The 18,316-nt window shown below is 49.2% G+C and overlaps 1 protein-coding gene across 1 annotated transcript in view; it reads left to right on the top strand.

Annotated features, from left to right (window-relative positions):
- ABCC5 (ATP binding cassette subfamily C member 5) overlaps nucleotides 1-18,316 on the top strand; it is an 89,969-nt gene that overhangs the window by 55,563 nt on the left and 16,090 nt on the right. Inside the window, exons 18-25 of the mRNA XM_062210471.1 lie at nucleotides 293-477; nucleotides 830-976; nucleotides 1,255-1,384; nucleotides 8,767-8,920; nucleotides 9,010-9,138; nucleotides 10,750-10,936; nucleotides 12,972-13,061; nucleotides 17,048-17,237. Coding sequence (XP_062066455.1) covers nucleotides 293-477; nucleotides 830-976; nucleotides 1,255-1,384; nucleotides 8,767-8,920; nucleotides 9,010-9,138; nucleotides 10,750-10,936; nucleotides 12,972-13,061; nucleotides 17,048-17,237 — 1,212 coding nt within the window. The remainder of the gene's footprint in view (nucleotides 1-292; nucleotides 478-829; nucleotides 977-1,254; nucleotides 1,385-8,766; nucleotides 8,921-9,009; nucleotides 9,139-10,749; nucleotides 10,937-12,971; nucleotides 13,062-17,047; nucleotides 17,238-18,316) is intronic.

Genomic DNA, 18,316 nt, shown 5'->3' with positions numbered 1-18,316 from the left:
TGTTTATTTACCTGCCTGTCCTACCAGACTGTGCAGTGGGGTCCTCTGCCAGCCCCTCAAGGGCAGGCACCTGATCTTCACCCCCTCCTGCTTCTCCAGGGCCTCATCCTGGGCCTGGTTCGTAGCAGGTGCTCAGGGTCAAATAGGTGACTGAATGCTTCTGATGAAGAGGAAGTAATTCTCATCTAGAGCCCTGTGAAACTCTAGGCGCTCGCTGGTTCTGCAGCTCAATAGGCGACTTAGTGTTATGGAGGGAGCTCTTCTGAGTTCGTGTTTCTTTTCCTCTACCTAGGGCAGCTCGTGCAGCTGGAAGAGAAGGGGCAGGGTTCAGTGCCCTGGTCGGTGTACGGTGTCTACATCCAGGCTGCTGGGGGCCCCTTGGCCTTCCTGGTCATTATGGCCCTTTTCATGCTGAATGTGGGCAGCACTGCCTTCAGCACCTGGTGGTTGAGTTACTGGATCAAGCAAGGAAGTGGGGTAAGGTTACTCATCAGTGGGAAAGTTCTAAGACTCTGGCTCTCTCCCCCTTATTCCCGGGCTGCTGTTCAGGACACTTTGCACTAGCAAGAAGCAGTGAACATGGATTTTCCAAGATGAAAAAGATGAACCCCTAATGTGGCCTCGCAACCCCTGACCACCTATAGGGCACCTGCAAGCTCACTGCAGGAGGGCACTTGCTGGCTGAGCTCCCATCTGTCAGAAAAGAGGAGATGGGCAAGGTCTGCCTTGGCCAGGTCCCAGGGTCATTATCCCTTGCCCTGCCTTTGAGTGGAGAATGGCTCTTGGCAGCGTCTTGGGGTCTTGCTCATGGAGCCTTGCCTCCCAACAGAACAGCACAGTGACTCGAGAGAACAAGACATCCGTGAGCGACAGCATGAAGGACAACCCTCTGATGCACTACTACGCCAGCATCTATGCCCTCTCCATGGCTGTCATGCTGATCCTGAAAGCCATTCGGGGAGTGGTCTTTGTCAAGGTATGCGGTAGCGGGCAGCCTCTGCTCCCCTCTCCCTGGCAGCCCGCGTGGTCAAGCTGGGCGTGCTTGAGTTTATTCAGAGTCGGGAGCCCCTTCGCTGAACGGCCTCGCTGAGACCACGCATGTGTTAGCCTCAGCCTTGCTGAGTCACCCTGTTCCCCCTCCTGACACGGGCTCTGCTCCAGCTTCGGGAGTGGGTGATCGCACCGTGAGGTGCCCGGGTAGGGATGGAGCCTTCTGGTCCCTGGGCCCTGACCACTTTGCACTGTGCTTCTCAGGGCACGCTGCGCGCCTCCTCCCGGCTCCACGACGAGCTTTTCCGCAGGATCCTTCGCAGCCCTATGAAGTTTTTTGACACGACCCCCACAGGAAGGATTCTCAACAGGTTTTCCAAAGACATGGATGAAGGTACTTCTCACTGTTGCTTTCTTTTACACTCTGGAACGTAAACCGAGCTCACTGTGCTGCTAGCCGAGGCTTTGGCTGGGGGCATGTGAGATTCCAAGACATGCGTTTGTTTCGGAGTAGTGCCTTAGCTCCTGGTACTTGCAGCCTTTGGCGGATTTTCTGGGTGTTGCACGGGCTATACTGAAATACTCCCCAGAGCCTGGGTCACAATACAGCCACCTGATGTTTACCAAGGGCTCACCGTGTGACAAGCAGCATATCAAATGTTTTATCCTAATCCTCGTGGCAGCCATGAGGGTAGCTGCTGTCTTAGTCTTTGCAAACATGAGAAAGTTGATGTCTGGGGAAGTTAAGCAACTTGCCCAAGACTCTGTAGCTAGCTATTGGGTAACAAAGCTGGCAATGGAGCTGAGATCTTTTTGCCCCAGGACAATTACATTTTTAACCACTGCACCATGGCCACTTCTGTGAAAGGAGCTTGTCTTACATGCTGATGGGCAGTGTACAGCTGTGGTCGGAGGCGGTGACACAGAAGCAAGCCATCCCTGGTGCCAGAATTGATGGATTACACAGGCCATGCCCATCTCTCTCTCTGGCTTGGGCTGTCCTGTCTCTCTCTCTCTCTCTCTCTCTGGCTTGGGCTGTCCTGTCTCTCTCTCTCTCTCTCTCTCACACACACACACACACAGTATCAATATGTCTAGGATTTGCATAAAAATACTTCAGCTTAAAGAAAGTGGGGTAGGGAGGCAGCCCAAAACAGCTGAAGAAAATGTTGGGAACCGTGGAAAGTTCTACACTCTCCTTTTGGCTTTTGTGTAAGTTTAATTTTTTTCCATGATGAAGAAAAGTTTTCCCCTGCTTCAGCTCACCAGGTGTCAATTGACTGACATTTTATAGTTGTACACGTTTCTGGGGTGCAGTTTGATGTTGCACTACATATGCACATTGTATGTTGATGAAAAAATCAAGGAGGTTAGCATATCTATAATCTCTCGCATTTATCATTTCTTTGTGGTAAGATCATTAAAAAATCCCACTTCTATAATCCTCCGCCTTGCGGCGCCGGCACACCGGGTTCTAGTCCCGGTCGGGGCACTGATCCTGTCCCGGTTGCCCCTCTTCCAGGCCAGCTCTCTGCTGTGGCCAGGGAGTGCAGTGGAGGATGGCCCAAGTGCTTGGGCCCTGCACCCCATGGGAGACCAGGAGAAGCACCTGGCTCCTGCCATCGGAACAGCACGGTGTGCCGGCCGCAGCGCGCCTACCGCGGCGGCCATTGGAGGGTGAACCAACGGCAAAAAGGAAGACCTTTCTCTCTGTCTCCCTCTACTGTCCACTCTGCCTGTCAAAAATTAAAAAAAAAAATCCCACTTCTGGCTATCTTGAAATATGCCGCACCTGCTGTTCCCTGTCGTCACCCTCCTGTGCAGAACGCCAGAATGCATTTCTCCTGTTTCCTTGACCACTCTTTCCCATCCTCCCCTCCCACTCCGTGCCTCCGTGAGATCAGTTCTTTTTAGCGTCCACGTGAGTGAGGTCACGCCGTGTTTGTTTTCCTGTGCCTGGCTTATTTCACTTGGCTTAATGTCCTCTAGGTTTGTTGTTTCACATGATAAGATTTCATTCTCTTTGATGGTTGGTTAGCATTCCGTTGTGTAAATAGACCACATTTTCTTTGTTTATCTATTGTCGGACATGTGGGTTGATTCCAAGTCGTGGCGAAAGTGAGGAGCTGTGATATCACTTTGATGTATTGATTCCATTTCCATTGGTTCTATACCCAGTGGTGGGATTGCTGGATCGTATGCTAGTTCTATTTTAAATTTTTTGAGGGACCTCCATTGTTTTCCATAATTCCCACCAACAGAGTACGAGGACTCCCTTTCCCCTTGTCTTTACCAGCACTTATTTTCTGTTGTCTTTTTGATGAGAGCCATTCAATGACATCTCATTGTAGTTTTGATTTGTATTTCTCTGATGATTAGTGATGTTTAGCTTTCTTTCCTATACCTGCTGGCCATTTTTATGTTTTCTTTGGAGAAGTGTGTTTAAAGGTCTTTTGCCCATTTTTAAATTGAGTTATTCGGTCATTTACTATTGAGTTGTTTAAGTTCCTTGTGTATTTCTGGAAGCTAGTGTCCTTGTCAGACACATACTTTGCAAATGCTATCTTCCAGCCCCTGGATTGTCTCCTCACTGTGTTGATTGTTTCCTTGCTGTGTAGAACTTTTTAGTCTGACATAATTCCATGTATCTGTTTTTGCTTTTGCTACTTGTTGGGGGGTCTTACCTAAAAAAAAAAAAAAAAAACTTATCTAAAAAAATTATGATTTCTTCTAATGGTTTCTTAGTTTTGAACTTTACATTTAAACTTTTAATCTTTTTTTAAGCAGTTGTTAACACTGAATTTGTTTCCAGTGTCTGAGTCTTTTTTTTTTTTAATACTTATTTATTTATTTGAAAGAGTTACAGAGAGAGGAAGAGACACAAAGAGAGATTTTTCCATCTGCTGGTTCATTCCCCAGTTGGCCGCAGTGCCTAGGGCTGGGCCAGGCCAAAGCTGGGAGCCAGAAGCTTCTTCCGAGTCTCCCAAATGGATGGTAGGGGCCCAAGCACTGGGGCCATCTTCCGCTGCTTTTCCCAGGCCATGAGCAGGGAGCTGGATCAGAAGTGGAGCAGCCAGGACTTGAACTGGCACCCATATAGGATGTTCGCCTCACTAGCAGCAGCTCTACCTACTATGCCACAATGCCAGCCCTATCTTTAACCCATTTTAAGTGGTTTTTTTTTTAATTTTTATTTAGTAAATATAATTTTCCAAAGTACAGTTTATGGATTACAATGGCTTTTTCCCCCCAATAACTTCCCTTCCACCCGCACCCCTCCCATCTCCCTCTCCCTCTCCTATTCCATTCACATCAAGATTCATTTTCAATTATCTTTATATACAGAAGATCGACTTAGTATATATTAAGTAAAGATTTCGACAGTTTGCACCCACACAGAACATAAAGTGTAAAATACTGTTTGAGTATTAGTTATAGCATTAATTCACATTGGACAACACATTAAGGACAGAGATCCCACATAAGGAGTAAGTACACAGTGGGGAGGGAATTTTGTCTTATTCTTCCGCATGCAGATCTTCAATTTCCCCAGCACCATTCATTGAAGAGAATGTATTCTTGGCACTTTGTCAAAAATCAGTTGGTGGTATATGTGTGGTTTATTTTTGGTCTCTCAGTTCTCTTCCATTGATCTATGTGTCTGTTTTTATGCCATTTCTATGCTGTTTCATTACTCTAGCTTTATAGTGTATGTTGAAGTCAGATAGTATGATGCTTCCAGCTTTGTCTTTTTATTTATTTTTTTAAGATATTTTTAAAATTTATTTGAAAGGTAGAGTGACAGAGAGGGAAAGAGAGAGAAAGGGATAAGAGATCTGCTGTATTTTGGTTCACTCTCCAAATGGTTGCAATAGCTGGAACTGAGGCCTGGCAGAAGCCAGGAGCCAGGAACTCTGTCCAGTTCTCCCACGTGGGTGGCAGGGACTCAAGTACTTGAATAGTCTGCTGCTTCCCAGATGCAGAGCTGTATAGGAGGCAGAGTAGCCTGGATTCTTAACTGGCACTCCAATATGGGATGCAGACGCCCCAAGCTCAGGCTTAGCCTGAAGTGTCACAGTATCTGCCCCTCCAGCTTTTTCCTTAACATTGATTTAACTATTCTGGGTCTTTTGTGGTTCATGTGTATGTGGAGATGTTTTTTCTATTGTTTCTATTTCTGTAAAGAATGTCATTGGTATTTTTAAATTTTTATTATTTATTTATTTGAAAGGCAGAGTTACAGAGAGAGAGAGAGAGAGATCTTCCATCCACTGGTTCACTCTCCAAATGAGCACACCAGCCAAAGCTGGGTTAGTCTGACACCAGGAGCTTCCTTCAGATCTCCCACATGGGTGCAGGGGCCCAAGCACTTGGGCCATCTGCTGCTTTCCCAAGCCATTAGCAGAGAGCTGGACTGGAAGTGGAGTAGCCAGGACTCAAACTGGCACCCATATGGAATTCTGGCATCGCAGGCGCTAGCTTTACTGGCTGCACCACAGTGCTGGCCCCTGTCATTGGTATTTTAATAATATTAATTCTTCCAGGAGCCAATGCTGTTGCACAGTGGGTTAGGCCTCTGCCTGTGGTGCTGGCTTCCCATATGGGTGCTGGGTCCAATACTAGCTGCTCTGCTTATAATCCAATTCCCTCCCAATGGCCTGGGAAAGCAGTGGAATATGGCCCAAGTGCTTGGGCCCCTGTACCCGTGTGAGAGACCTGGGAAAGGCTCCTGGCTCCTGGCTTCAGATCAGCCCAGCTCCAGTCATTGTGGCCATTTGGGTAGTAAACCACCGGATGGAAGACCTTTCTCTCTGTTTCTCCCTCTCTCTGTCTGTAACTCTACCTCTCAAATAAATAAAATCTTCTTAAAAATTTTTTAAAAATAATTCTTCCAGTCGATGAACACAGGATATTTTTACATTTATTTGTGTCCTCATGAGTTTCTTTCATCTATGTTTTATAGCTTTCAGAATTGTTTTATTAATATCCTTTTCAAATAGTTCCCCATTCGTGTATCAGAATGCTATGTTGATCTTGTATCCTGCAACTTTTTGTGATTCATTTATTCTAACAGGGTTTTTTGTTTGGTTTGGTTTGGAAGTCTTTTAAGATTTTCTGCATATAAGATCATGTCTTTTGCAAACAGGGACGGATACTTCCTCCCTTCCCCTTCAGATGCCTTTTATTTCTTTCTCTTGCCTGATTTCTGTAGTTAAGATTATAAGAACTGTGTTGGGAGCCGGCGCTGTGGAGTAGCAGGTAAAGCCGCCGCCTGCGGTGCTGGCATCCCATATGGCCGCTGGTTCAAGTCCCGGCTACTCCACTTACTGTTCGGCTCTCTTCTATGTCCTGGGAAAGCAGTGGAAGATAGCCCAAATCCTTGGGCCTCTGCACCCATGTAAGAGACCCAGAAGAATCTGGCTCCTTGCTTTGGATCAGCTCAGCTCCAGCTGTTGCAGCCATTTGGGGAGTGAACCAGCAGATGGAAGACTCTCTCTCCCTCTCTCTCTCTCTGCCTCTGCCTCTACCTCTCTGTAACTCTGACTTTCAAGTAAATAGATAAATCTTTAAAAAAATAAGTTACTTTGTTGAATAGAAACAGTGAGTGTAGGCGTCTTTGTCTTATTCCTATTCTTAAAGAAAAAGCTTTCAGGGACTAGCACTGTGGCGCAGCATGTTAAGCCACTGCCTGCAGTGCTATCATCCAGTATGGGCACCAGTTCAAGTCCCGGCTGCTCCACCTCTGATCTAGCTCCCTGCTAATGTGCCTGGGAAAGCAGCGGAGGATGGCCCGAGTGCTGGGACCCCTGCACCGACATGGGAGACTCAGATGAGGCTTCTGACTCCTTTGCAGCCATTTGGGGAATGAACCAGTGGATGGAAGATCTCTGTCTCTCTGTCTCTGTCTCTCTAACTTTACCTTTTAAATAAATTAATTAATAAATCATTTTAAAAAAAGAAAAAGCTAGCCGGCGCCGTGGCTCAACAGGCTAATCCTCCGCCTTGCGGCGCCGGCACACCGGGTTCTAGTCCCGGTCGGGGCACCGATCCTGTCCCGGTTGCCCCTCTTCCAGGCCAGCTCTCTGCTGTGGCCAGGGAGTGCAGTGGAGGATGGCCCAAGCCCTTGGGCCCTGCACCCCATGGGAGACCAGGATAAACACCTGGCTCCTGCCATCGGAACAGCGCGGTGCGCCGGCCGCAGCGCGCTACCGCGGCGGCCATTGGAGGGTGAACCAACGGCAAAAGGAAGACCTTTCTCTCTGTCTCTGTCTCTCACTGTCCACTCTGCCTGTCAAAAAATAAATAAAATAAATAAATAAATAAATAAAAAAAGAAAAAGCTTTCCACTTTTCCTGTGAATATGACGTTAGTTGTGGGTTTGCCTTTATTATGCTGAGATACATACCTTTGGGGCTGGTGTCGTACGGAAGGGGTAAGCTGCCACCTGCAACGTCGACATCCCTTACGTGCGCCAGGTTGAGTCCAGGTTACATCACTTTTTATTTTTCCATCATTTATTCATTTTATTTATTTATTTTTATACCACTTCTAATCCAGCTCCCTGCTAATGTACCTGGGAAAGCAGCAGCAGATGGCCTGAGTCCCTGGGCCCCTGCTTCCCACGTGGAAGACTCAGATGGAGTCCCAGGCTCCTGGCTTCAGCCTGGCCCAGCCTCAGCCATTGCAAACTTCTGGGGTGTGAATCAGTGGGTGGAGGATTGATCTCTGTCTCTTTCCATGTCTCTGTCTCTCTTTTTCTGTCTCTTCCTCTGTTAACTCTGCCTTTCAATTAATGAAAATAAATCTTTTTTTTTTTAAAGGAGAGTTATACCTTCTATACTTAATTTTTGTCATGAATGTTGATTTTTCTCATATGTTTTTTCTGTATCTACTGAGATGATCGTATGGCTCCTGTCTTTCTTTCTGTTAATGTAGTATATGACATTTATGATTTGTGTATGTTGAACCATCCTCACATCCCTGGAATGAATCCCTCTTGACCACAGCAAATAATACTTTTAGTTTATTTATTATTAGAGAGAGAGAGAGAGAAAGATATCTTCCATTCATTGTTTCGCTCTTCAACTGCCCACAACAATCAGGGCTGGGTCAGGCTGAAGCCAAGAGTCCAGAACTCAACCCAGGTCTGCCACCTGGGTGGCAGGGACTCAAGTACTTGAGCCATCACCTGCTGCCTCCCCGTGTGTGCATTAGCAGGAAGCTAGGTTGGATGTAGAGCCTGGATTTGAACTCAGGGACTCCGATATGGGGTGTGGGTGTCCCAAGCAGCATGTTCACTGTTGCACCAGGTGCCCAGCCTGTGAGTGATCCATGTTATGTGCTGTTGAATTCGGTTTGCTGATATTTTGCTGAGAACTTTGTATCTGTGTTCATCAGGGATACTGGGAAAATGTCTTAAATGTTAGCAGCAATGCACTGATTTCGGTAAGAATATAAGTGATTTTTGTTTTCTTTTTTGCATATTTATTTTCCAGAAATCTTACAAGCATATATTGCTTTGTGAAGGGAGAAAATGCCTAAGGAGCTGGGTAGGATAGTGACCCCCAGGAAAGGGGGGAGATCACATAAATTTTCTTGGGACAAGAATTGTTAGAGCAGCCAGGTTTCTAGATAGGTTTTTGCTCAGACTGTTAAAGACAACTGCACAAACTTCAGACAGGGATTTTGTGGAGCCTCTTTCTGTCTTTTAAGTTTGCAGTCCCATTTGCCTTGTCTGCACAGCCTGACTCACTTGTTCTTTCGCTGCCTCCCCAGTGGATGTGCGCCTGCCATTCCAGGCCGAGATGTTCATCCAGAACGTCATCCTGGTGTTCTTCTGCGTGGGGATGATCGCGGGCGTGTTCCCCTGGTTCCTCGTGGCCGTGGGGCCCCTCGTCATCCTCTTCTCAGTGCTACACATCGTCTCCAGGTAAACAGCGAGCGTCAGCGTCTGCCTACCAGGGCAGACAGGCCGGCTATGACCGCACCGCTCTGACTGAGAACTCCTTCTCCCCCCAGGGTCCTGATCCGCGAGCTGAAACGTCTGGACAACATCACACAGTCCCCTTTCCTCTCCCACATCACGTCGAGCATACAGGGCCTTGCCACCATCCATGCCTACAATAAAGGGCAGGAGTTTCTGCACAGGTTGGTGCTGCGAAAGGGAGCCAGTGTGCCAGCATTAAGTAGAGTCTAAGAGGCCCCTTACAGCCAGAGCTTCAGGTTATAAAACTCACTACTGAGGGTATTTGTGATTTGATGGCGTGGTCTCTGATGAAAATTCAAGTGCTATGGACTCTCTTCTGAGCAAATGAGACAAAAACACAGATTTGGCTTTTGGTCCTGAAAAGTTATAGTTGATGGAGTTTTGCTTTTTTTTTTTTTTTTAATAAAAAGTAGTTGGCTATTATTGTTGACATTGGCATTGATTTAGCCATTAAGTATTGTTTATTTGTGAAATTTATGTACACAGACATTGTGGAGATTATTAGCAAGAAGGACAACTGACCTAAAAGTCCTTTAACAGGGGATGGTTAAGTAAGCCCTGATATGCCCGCATAATAGAATTCTGAGTCCCTTAATGAGAATGCAGCTCTGTTCTGCTGTGGGGTGATCCCCAGGATACACTGGTGTGAGAGCAGCGTGTAGATGTGTATGCGTTGCATGCTGCCCTTTCCGGGGTGTGTGTGTGTGTGTGTGTGTGTGTTTAGAACATCTCGGAAAGGATCACAAGAAACTGTTGACTGCTACTGGAAAGGGGGATCTGGGTAGCTGGAGGGGGGTAGAAGAAAGATGGACTGCTCATAACTTACATGCTCCATCCTGTATCTACTGCCCATTTCAAAAGTTAGGAAATTACTTTTTTAAGCAAATGGATAACCGAAATGTTAGAAAAAGCATTTTCAAAATGCTAGACGACTCAGAAAAATGCTTTCCACCTTTAAGTGAGAAAAGGTCTATGTGCGTGTGTGAATACAGACACGTAGTAATGAGCGCATCGAACGGCGCGGTGGGAAGTACGGCGCACGCGAGTCTGGTTTTGACCGAGTGGGGAGGTCACTGCAGTTTTACGTTTTCCTCTTTTTTTTTTTTTTATTATGTTTTCTAACTTTTCTCTAAAGAGGAAAAGTGATTTTAAAACAGCAGTCTGCCCAGCAAAACTTGCTGTTTTGAAGTTCTGGTTGGGCCCTGGGCCTTCAGTGGGGGGTCTGCTTGGCTCTCCAGGACCCTAGTGACTGTAGTGCTTTGCTCCTTCGATGGCAGAATTCTGAGTCTCTTTTGCTGTGGTTCCCTCTGCTTCTCCTGGTTCTTAGTCCCATGGCTACAGAGAGCAGGTACCAATCTGCCCAACAGTGTTCGGCTTTCCCATATGAACTCTGAGAGCTTCTCTTGCTTGGCCTTGGGCCTTCCTGACATTTGCCTCTGTAACCTCTCCTGACCTAAGACATTTCTGCAAAGCTTGGTGTAAGCCCCTCGATTTGGTCTCCTTTCCCTTGCTTTCCCTGTGCTGTTAAGGTGAAGTTTTCCCCTAACATCTTTAATAGGTTTTTGTTTCTCTTGGAGGGGTAGCTAACAGAAAGCCCCCTGTCCTCCCCATGTGAGGCCCACCCAAGGTTTCCGTGTCCTTCCTTGAGTTAGAAAAAGGAAGTACTTAGACATTTGCCCTCCATCCTATGATTCACCGAAGCTTTGACATCATTCAAAAGCAGGGTCGTAGGGTGCCTTATTTGCTTGTCACATGTTCTGTCTTGCTCGCAGGTACCAGGAGCTCCTGGATGACAACCAAGCCCCCTTCTTCTTGTTCACGTGTGCGATGAGGTGGCTGGCCGTGCGCCTGGACCTCATCAGCATCGCCCTGATCACCACCACTGGGCTGATGATCGTCCTCATGCACGGGCAGATTCCCCCAGCCTATGCGGGCCTCGCCATCTCTTACGCCGTCCAGGTCAGTGCCTGGGGTGGGGGCATCCTCTTTGCTTGTTTGGGTCCTTCCTTTGTTGACACAGAAAAGGCATGCTGTGATCGGGAGGGGGCTCCGCTGTAAGCTGTTGTCTCACCTCTGAGCCTCTAGCATTCTCCTGGTCAGATCTGTCCTAACAGTCTGGGTATGACTGACAGGTAGGCTTGGGAGTAAGATGGGATGGGGAGACAGGAGAGAGGGGATTTGAATGCTACATGTGTTTAAGAAATAGGAGTTTTTGGAGGTTTTTTTAAAAATCTGATTTAAAAAAATTGGGGGGCCAGTGCTGTGGCTTAGCAGGTAAAGTCACCACCTGCAGTGCCAGCATCCCATGTGGGCGCTGGTTTGAGTCCCCGCTGCTCCACTTCTGATCCAGCTCTCTGCTATAGCCTGGAAAAGCAGTAGAAGATGACCCAAGTCCTTGGGCCACTGCACCCATGTGGGAGACCCGGAAGAAGCTCCTGGCTCCTGGCTTCAGATCAGCGCAGCTCCAGCCATTGCTGCCATGTGGGGAGTGAACCAACAGATGGAAGGTCTCTCTCTCTCTCTCTCTCTATCCCTCTGCCTCTGCCTCTCTGTAACTCTGCCTTTCAAGCAAATAAATAAATCTTTAAAAAAATAAAAATTTATTTATTTGAAAGATAGAGTTACAGAGAGAGAGAGAAAGATAGGGAGAGAGAGAGAGACCTTCCATCTGCTGGTTCACTCCCCAAATCACCATAATGGCTGAGGCTAGACCAGGCCAAAACCATGAGCCAGGAACTCCATCTGGGTCTCCCACTTGGGTGCAGGGGCCCAAACACTTGGGCCGTCTTCTGCTGCGTTCCCAAGCTATTAGCAAGGACCTGGATATGAAGTGAAGCAGCTGGGTCTTGAACTGGTGCTCATAAGGGATGCCAGTGTCACAGGCAGTGGCTTAACCCACTGTGCCACAAGCTGAGCCCAGAAATACTACTTTGAAAATAGTTCCTGAACTGTAAGTTTCTGTACTTACCACCATCTCATTTCTGGCCTCTTCCTAGTCTTCTGAGAAATAGCATGTCTTCAGTATGCTTCTTATATTCATTTTATTTTCAGGCTTCTAATTTTCCCAACACAGTAACATATATCAGCCCTCAGGTCCCCAGGAATAATTAGAAGTCTTCAAGTAGCTCAAGAACAATTGCGAACTTGAATGCTAGCTAGAAGTTTGGAGATGCTAAGAATTTTTTTTTAAATGATGGTATCCGATTGTGTTTCTGAAGTCTTCATACTTTAGAGAGAAGCTGAAATATTTTGGGGTGAAATGATAGGATGTCTGGGGTCTGCTTCCAGATGATGTTGGGGCTGGAGGTGGGAGAGGGTGGGAGTGTAGAGGAAACCGGACGGCATTAAGTTGGTCATCTTTGGAGGGGGAGGTCCGGCACGTGGGGATTCTTTACGCACTCTCCCTGATCTTTGTTATGGGTGACCTTTTCCCATGTTAGAAAGAGAAAAGTAAACAAGTTGTCAGAGGGTCCCCAGAGATACACGTGGTTACAGCTGCCGTGTTGTGGGACTTCCTTGGAGGCCGACTGGGGAAGATGACGTGTCACATGTGCTGTGTGTCAGAGTCTCCAGTCAGCTGCACAGGGCCTCTGCATCCCCTCTTCTCCCAGCCTGGTGCCTCTTACTGGACTTTCCTGGAAGCTTTCCCACAGGGTGCTCTCATGTGTGGATAGCTCCATTTGCCGTGACTGCCACAAGCAGGTTTAGATACAAGTAGGAAATCCAGACGCTCCTCAGCTGCAGTCGTGCTATTGGGAATGTCGGGGTGGCCAGGAGTGCCCGCAGTACCCAGTGCCTCCTGCACTCCCGAGCATCGTGGCTGATGGGGAGTGATAGGCATCGTCGTCAGTGTCGAGAGAAATGCCGAGGGCCCAAAAGGCAGCTGCTGCACGTGCCTCGTTAGTTCTTCTTTGGCTGTGGCCCTCTGCGGGGAGACGAAGGTGCTCTTGCTCTCACTAGTAATGAATTGTTTCTCGGGTCTTTGTCTTATCAGTTAACAGGACTGTTCCAGTTTACGGTCCGGTTGGCATCTGAGACAGAAGCTCGATTCACCTCGGTGGAGAGGATCAATCACTACATCAAGGTCAGATTGCTGCAGGCCTGTTGCCGTGATCTGACCCCTCCTGGAGCCACTTTCCCTGTAGATGTGTGGACAAGAGGCTTGTCTTCCCTGCCTGACTTACCCACAGAAGGGAGCCAGCAGTCTCCCCAGCATCTCGGAATGGAGAGTAGAATACCCCAAGAATTTCTAGATAGAGTTTTAATTGTGTCCAGTTGAGGAAGCGTGCTCCCCTGCTAATTTCCAGAATGTTCAGATCTTGTCAGTTCAGCCGAGCTGCCTAATGCAGTGTTTTCCACACAGTGTTGAAAACCACGTATCGTTTCCGTTCTTCGTCTAGTCCAGCTGTTCCTAGCCGGGGATGACCATCAGAACCCCCTGTTGAGCTTTTGGCAAAGACAAACGTGGGCCTCATCTGGGGAGACTCTGATGTAGTAGGTCTAGGGTGGGACCTGGGCTTCAGTGGCTAATTCTCAACTGCTTTCACAGTTTAGAAACGAGGACATTTAGCCGGCGCCGCGGCTCAATAGGCTAATCCTCCGCCTAGCGGCGCCGGCACACCGGGTTCTAGTCCCGGTCGGGGCACCAATCCTGTCCCGGTTGCCCCTCTTCCAGGCCAGCTCTCTGCTGTGGCCAGGGAGTGCAGTGGAGGATGGCCCAAGCCCTTGGGCCCTGCACCCCATGGGAGACCAGGATAAACACCTGGCTCCTGCCATCGGATCAGCGCGTTGCGCCGGCCGCAGCGCGCTACCGCGGCGGCCATTGGAGGGTGAACCAACGGCAAAAGGAAGACCTTTCTCTCTGTCTCTGTCTCTCACTGTCCACTCTGCCTGTCAAAAATAAAAAATAAAAATAAAAAAAAAAAATAAAAAAATAAAAAAAAAAAAAAGAAACGAGGACATTTAGTTTCTCCTGAGAGTTTCCATCCCTCCCCACCTTCCCCCAGGAATCCCTGCAGTCTTGCTGTGGGGTGGCATCTTGCTGTAACTCCTAGAGCGGTCATCCAAAGATAGAGCAGAGTCTACACGAATAGTTAGGGTTCTCAAATTTAACCTCATTTTCAAGATTTGCCTGTTTATTTGTTTGCTTGCTTTTTAAGATTTATTTATTTGAGGCCGGCACCATGGCTTAATAGGCTAATCCTCCGCTTGCGGCGCCAGCACACCAGGTTCTAGTCCTGGTCGGGGCTCCGGATTCTGTCCCGGTTGCCCCTCTTCCAGGCCAGCTCTCTGCTGTGGCCTGGGAGTGCAGTGGAGGATGGCCCAAGTGCTTGGGCCCTGCACCCGCATGGGAGACCAGGAGAAGTACCTGGCTCCTGCCTTCGGATCAGCGCTGTGCACTGGCCGCAGCGCACCGGCTGCAGCGGCCATTGGAGGGTAAACCAATGGCAAAAGGAAGACCTTTCTCTCTGTCTCTCTCTCTCTCACTGTCCACTCTGCCTGTCAAAAAAAAAAAAAAGATTTATTTATTTGAAAGAGTCAGAGAGATAGAGAGAGGAAGAGAGGGAAGGAGGGAGGTCCTTCATCTGTTGGCTCATTCCCCAAGTGCTGCCAATGGCCCATACTAAAAGCCAACAGCTTCATCCTGTTCTCCCACATGGGTGGCAGGGGCCAAAGCTCCTGAGCCATCCTCCACTGCCCTCCCAGGCCTCTAGCAGGGAGCTGGATGAGATGTGGAGCAGCCAGGACAAGAAAACAGCACCCACATGGGATGCTGGAGTTGCAGGCGGGGGCCCCAGGAGTTACCTGTGTTGTGAACTGCCTTGAGACTTCAGCATGTATGTCATGGTTTACATGGGACAAAGGCCTTCCAACTTCCAAATAATTGTCTGAGAAACATAAATTTGAAAAACTACTTTCAGTTGGAAACTACATGAATTTTCTAAGAGGCATGTCTCACTGAATTATCCTTAGTTATCAGATAGTTTTTTTTTTTTTAAGTTTTCATTTATTTCTTTGAGAGGCAGAGTTGAAACAGAGAGAAAGGTCCTCCCCAGATGGCCGCAGTAGCTGGAGCCAGGCTGATCTGAAGCCAGGAGTTTCTTCCGGGTCTCCCATGTGGGTGCAGGGGCCCAAGGACTTGGGCCATCTTCTACTGCTTTCTCAGGCCATGGCAGAGAGCTGAATCAGAAGTGGAGCAGCGGGGACTTGAACAGGCATCCATATGGGATGGCAGCGCTGCAGAGGCTTGGCCTACTACGCCACAACGCTGGACCCCAGACAGTTTTGTTTTTTTTTTTTTTTTTTTTTTTTAAGATTTATTTATTTACTTGAAAGTCAGAGTTACACAGAGAGAGGAGAGGCAGAGAGAGAGAGAGAGAGAGAGGTCTTCCATCCGCTGGTTCACTCCCCAGCAGAGCGGGGTGGGGGGGGGGGTCCTTCATCCGCTGGTTCACTCCCCAGATGGCTGCAATGGCTAGAGCTGCGCTGATCCAAAGCCAGGAGCCAGGAGCTTCCTCCAGGTCTCCCACATGGGTGCAGGGGCCCAAGGATTTGGGCCATCTTCTACTGCTATCCCAGGCCATAGCAGAGAGGTGGATCGGAAGTGGAGCAGCTGGGACTTGAACCGGCACCCATATGGGATGCCGGCACTTCAGGCAGCAGCTTTACCTGCCTATGCCACAGCACTGGCCCCCTCCCCCCAAGAGTTCTTAAGCTTAGTAATGATTATCCTCAGAAAAAATGTCAGAGAGCTGCTTAATGTATCTGGTAAATGTAGAGGTGTTGGTCTGTTCCCAGTGTTCCAGCCTGTGGGTGACGTGTGTGCACATGGGCATGTGGGTGTGTAGTATGTGAGCTCATGTTGCTGTTAGAGTGTCATGCAGGAGAGGTCAGTGTGACTGCCAGTGGTGGTACAGCATGGACCCTGCTCCTGCCAATCACATGTCTCAGGACCACATCCCTGCTCCCAGTCCCCAACCTGGATGCCTGCCCCAGCGCAGAGTGCTTTTAGCTCAGATGTTATACGTCAGTCTGCAACCCCCAGGACTCTTCAGGCATTGGCTTTTACTTCCCTGTAGTATTGTGAGCACCACAGCTAGTTGCCAAAGAGGGTTTTGTTTTTTTAAGATGGATTTATTTATTTGAGAGGCAGAGTGACAGAGATCCTCCATCTGCTGGTTCACTCCCTAAATGGCTACAACAGCTGAGGCTGGGCCAGGCTGAAGCCAGGAGCCAGGGATTCCATCTGGGTCTCCCACATGGGTGCAGGGGCCCAAGCACTTGGACCATTGTCTACTGCTTTCCCAGGTAGAATTAGCATGGAGCTAGATCGGAAGTGGAGCAGCTGGGACATGAACTGGCACTCATTTGGGGTGGCAGCTTAACATGCTGCACCATGACTGTGCCCTTCCCCCCACAAGAGTCTTCAGACATTGTCCAGTGACTCTTGATGGCAAAAACTGCCCCAGCAGTTCTGCTAGAGCATGTGACAGCTGGGACAGAGTCCTGAGACCTGCAGTCCTTACGACTTGCAGAGGAGAGCCTGAGGCCTGCAGAGAAGTGACCCAGTCCTAAGCTGTGGAGGCAGAGTCTCTGCTGAATGGACCCAGCTAGCCTCAGGGGGCCGGGGTCTGATGACATGTCCTGCACGAGTCCTGCCTGCCTGCAGGGTGAGGCAGGTGGCTCTCAGCTGGTGGAAGCCTGTTTCAAAAACATTTTCAGAGAATTCCAGGAAAGCCTGTGTGCCTGGAAAGCAGGGAAGGCCTCATGCCCTCCCCTCTAGGCTCTCCCTCTGCCCCGGGGCGGCTAGGTGGGAGAAGTCCCCGAGAGAGAAAGGCAGTTGGCAAACCACACTGCCCTGTGGAGCCATTGCCTTAGAGCCCGAGTGCTCCATCTCTGGGGTAGCAGTAAGGAGCATGCGCTGCCAAGGGACTCCTTCACAGCAAGGGGACGGGGCGGCGGCTGCCTCTGAGCGGCAGCTGTAGGACCCTGGTTGTACCTCCCCACGACAGAGCCTCGCAGCTCCCCTAGCCGTGGGTCCCGCTGAACCAGCCACCTCCGTCTCCGCAGACCCTGTCCTTGGAAGCACCTGCCAGGATCAAGAACAAAGCTCCCCCTGCCGACTGGCCGCAGCAAGGAGAGGTGACCTTTGAGAACGCAGAGATGAGATACCGCGAGAACCTCCCCCTGGTCCTGAAGAAAGTGTCCTTCACCATCAAGCCGAAGGAGAAGATCGGCATCGTGGGGCGGACGGGGTCAGGTACGGGCGCGTGCTGGCCTCCGATTGGAGCTCAGCTTGTAGTGGCAACGAGCAGTGGACTCTCGCTTTCATCTCCTCAAACCGGATCCCTGCTGGTGCAGTGGGTGTCGGGGGCCCCTCGGACACCAGTTTTTGAGGTTCATCGTGAACTCTGCTGTTGTTGATATCCCATGCTTTCTGCAGTGGTGAAAGTAAACATTCTAAGCATGGAACACTCGAAGCAGATAGCAAAGCCCAAAGGGGAAAGCAACTCCACCACCCGGAGATAAGCACTCACGGTGGATCCGGGTGGGTGGCTCGCTAGGCTTTTCTGCACGTGTTTACCAACACGTGGTCATTTCAGACGCGCTGTCTCCTGGCTGCTGTTGAGACCGGTGTCTCCCCAGGTCGGTTAGTGACGGCCGTGCAGTGTAGCGCAGAATTCCATTGTGTGGACGTACTGCGGGGTGCAGTGAGTCAGCCCCCGGCTGGCGGGGAGTTGAGGTTGCTGTCAGTGAGTCACAATGACGAGAAGCGCTGCCGTGAACACACCCGGGTTCTTTGCCGTCAACGCACAGGACGGGTTTGAAGGGCTTTGTAGCGCGTTGCCAGTGCAGCCTCATGTTCGTCAGAAGCTACCACAGCTCCAGATAAGGAGTCTCTGTTCCCTCCAAGACAGAAACCATCTTCTTCATCTGATCTCAGCTGTAAAGGAACAGAGAATTGGCTTTGTTTTAGGCATTTTGCTTCACTCTTGTTCTTTGGCCTGGGTTACCATCCACCCTTGGGGTTCCTGGGGTGGAGACTTGAGTGCCGTCTTGCTTCCCCCCGTGCCTTCCTGCGTGACACTTCCAAGACCGAGTCTGTCTCCCTGCACCAGCCCGCTCAGCCTTGTAAGAGCAGGTTCTGCCCGGTTACCCAGGGCTTTCCTAGCTCCACGCTGCCTTGGCATCACAACACCGCCCGCTTTTTTCCTTGCCATTCAAAAAACAATACCTTTTTTTTTTTTTTTTTTTGGGAGGCCAGAGAAGGCCTCTTTTTTTTTTTTTTTTTTTTTGACAGGCAGAGTGGACAGTGAGAGAGAGACAGAGAGAAAGGTC

Source organism: Lepus europaeus, chromosome 2, assembly GCF_033115175.1.
Source record: "Lepus europaeus isolate LE1 chromosome 2, mLepTim1.pri, whole genome shotgun sequence".
In the NCBI taxonomy this organism is placed as follows: Eukaryota; Metazoa; Chordata; class Mammalia; order Lagomorpha; family Leporidae; genus Lepus; species Lepus europaeus.
This window is presented reverse-complemented; position numbering and strand designations above follow the sequence as displayed.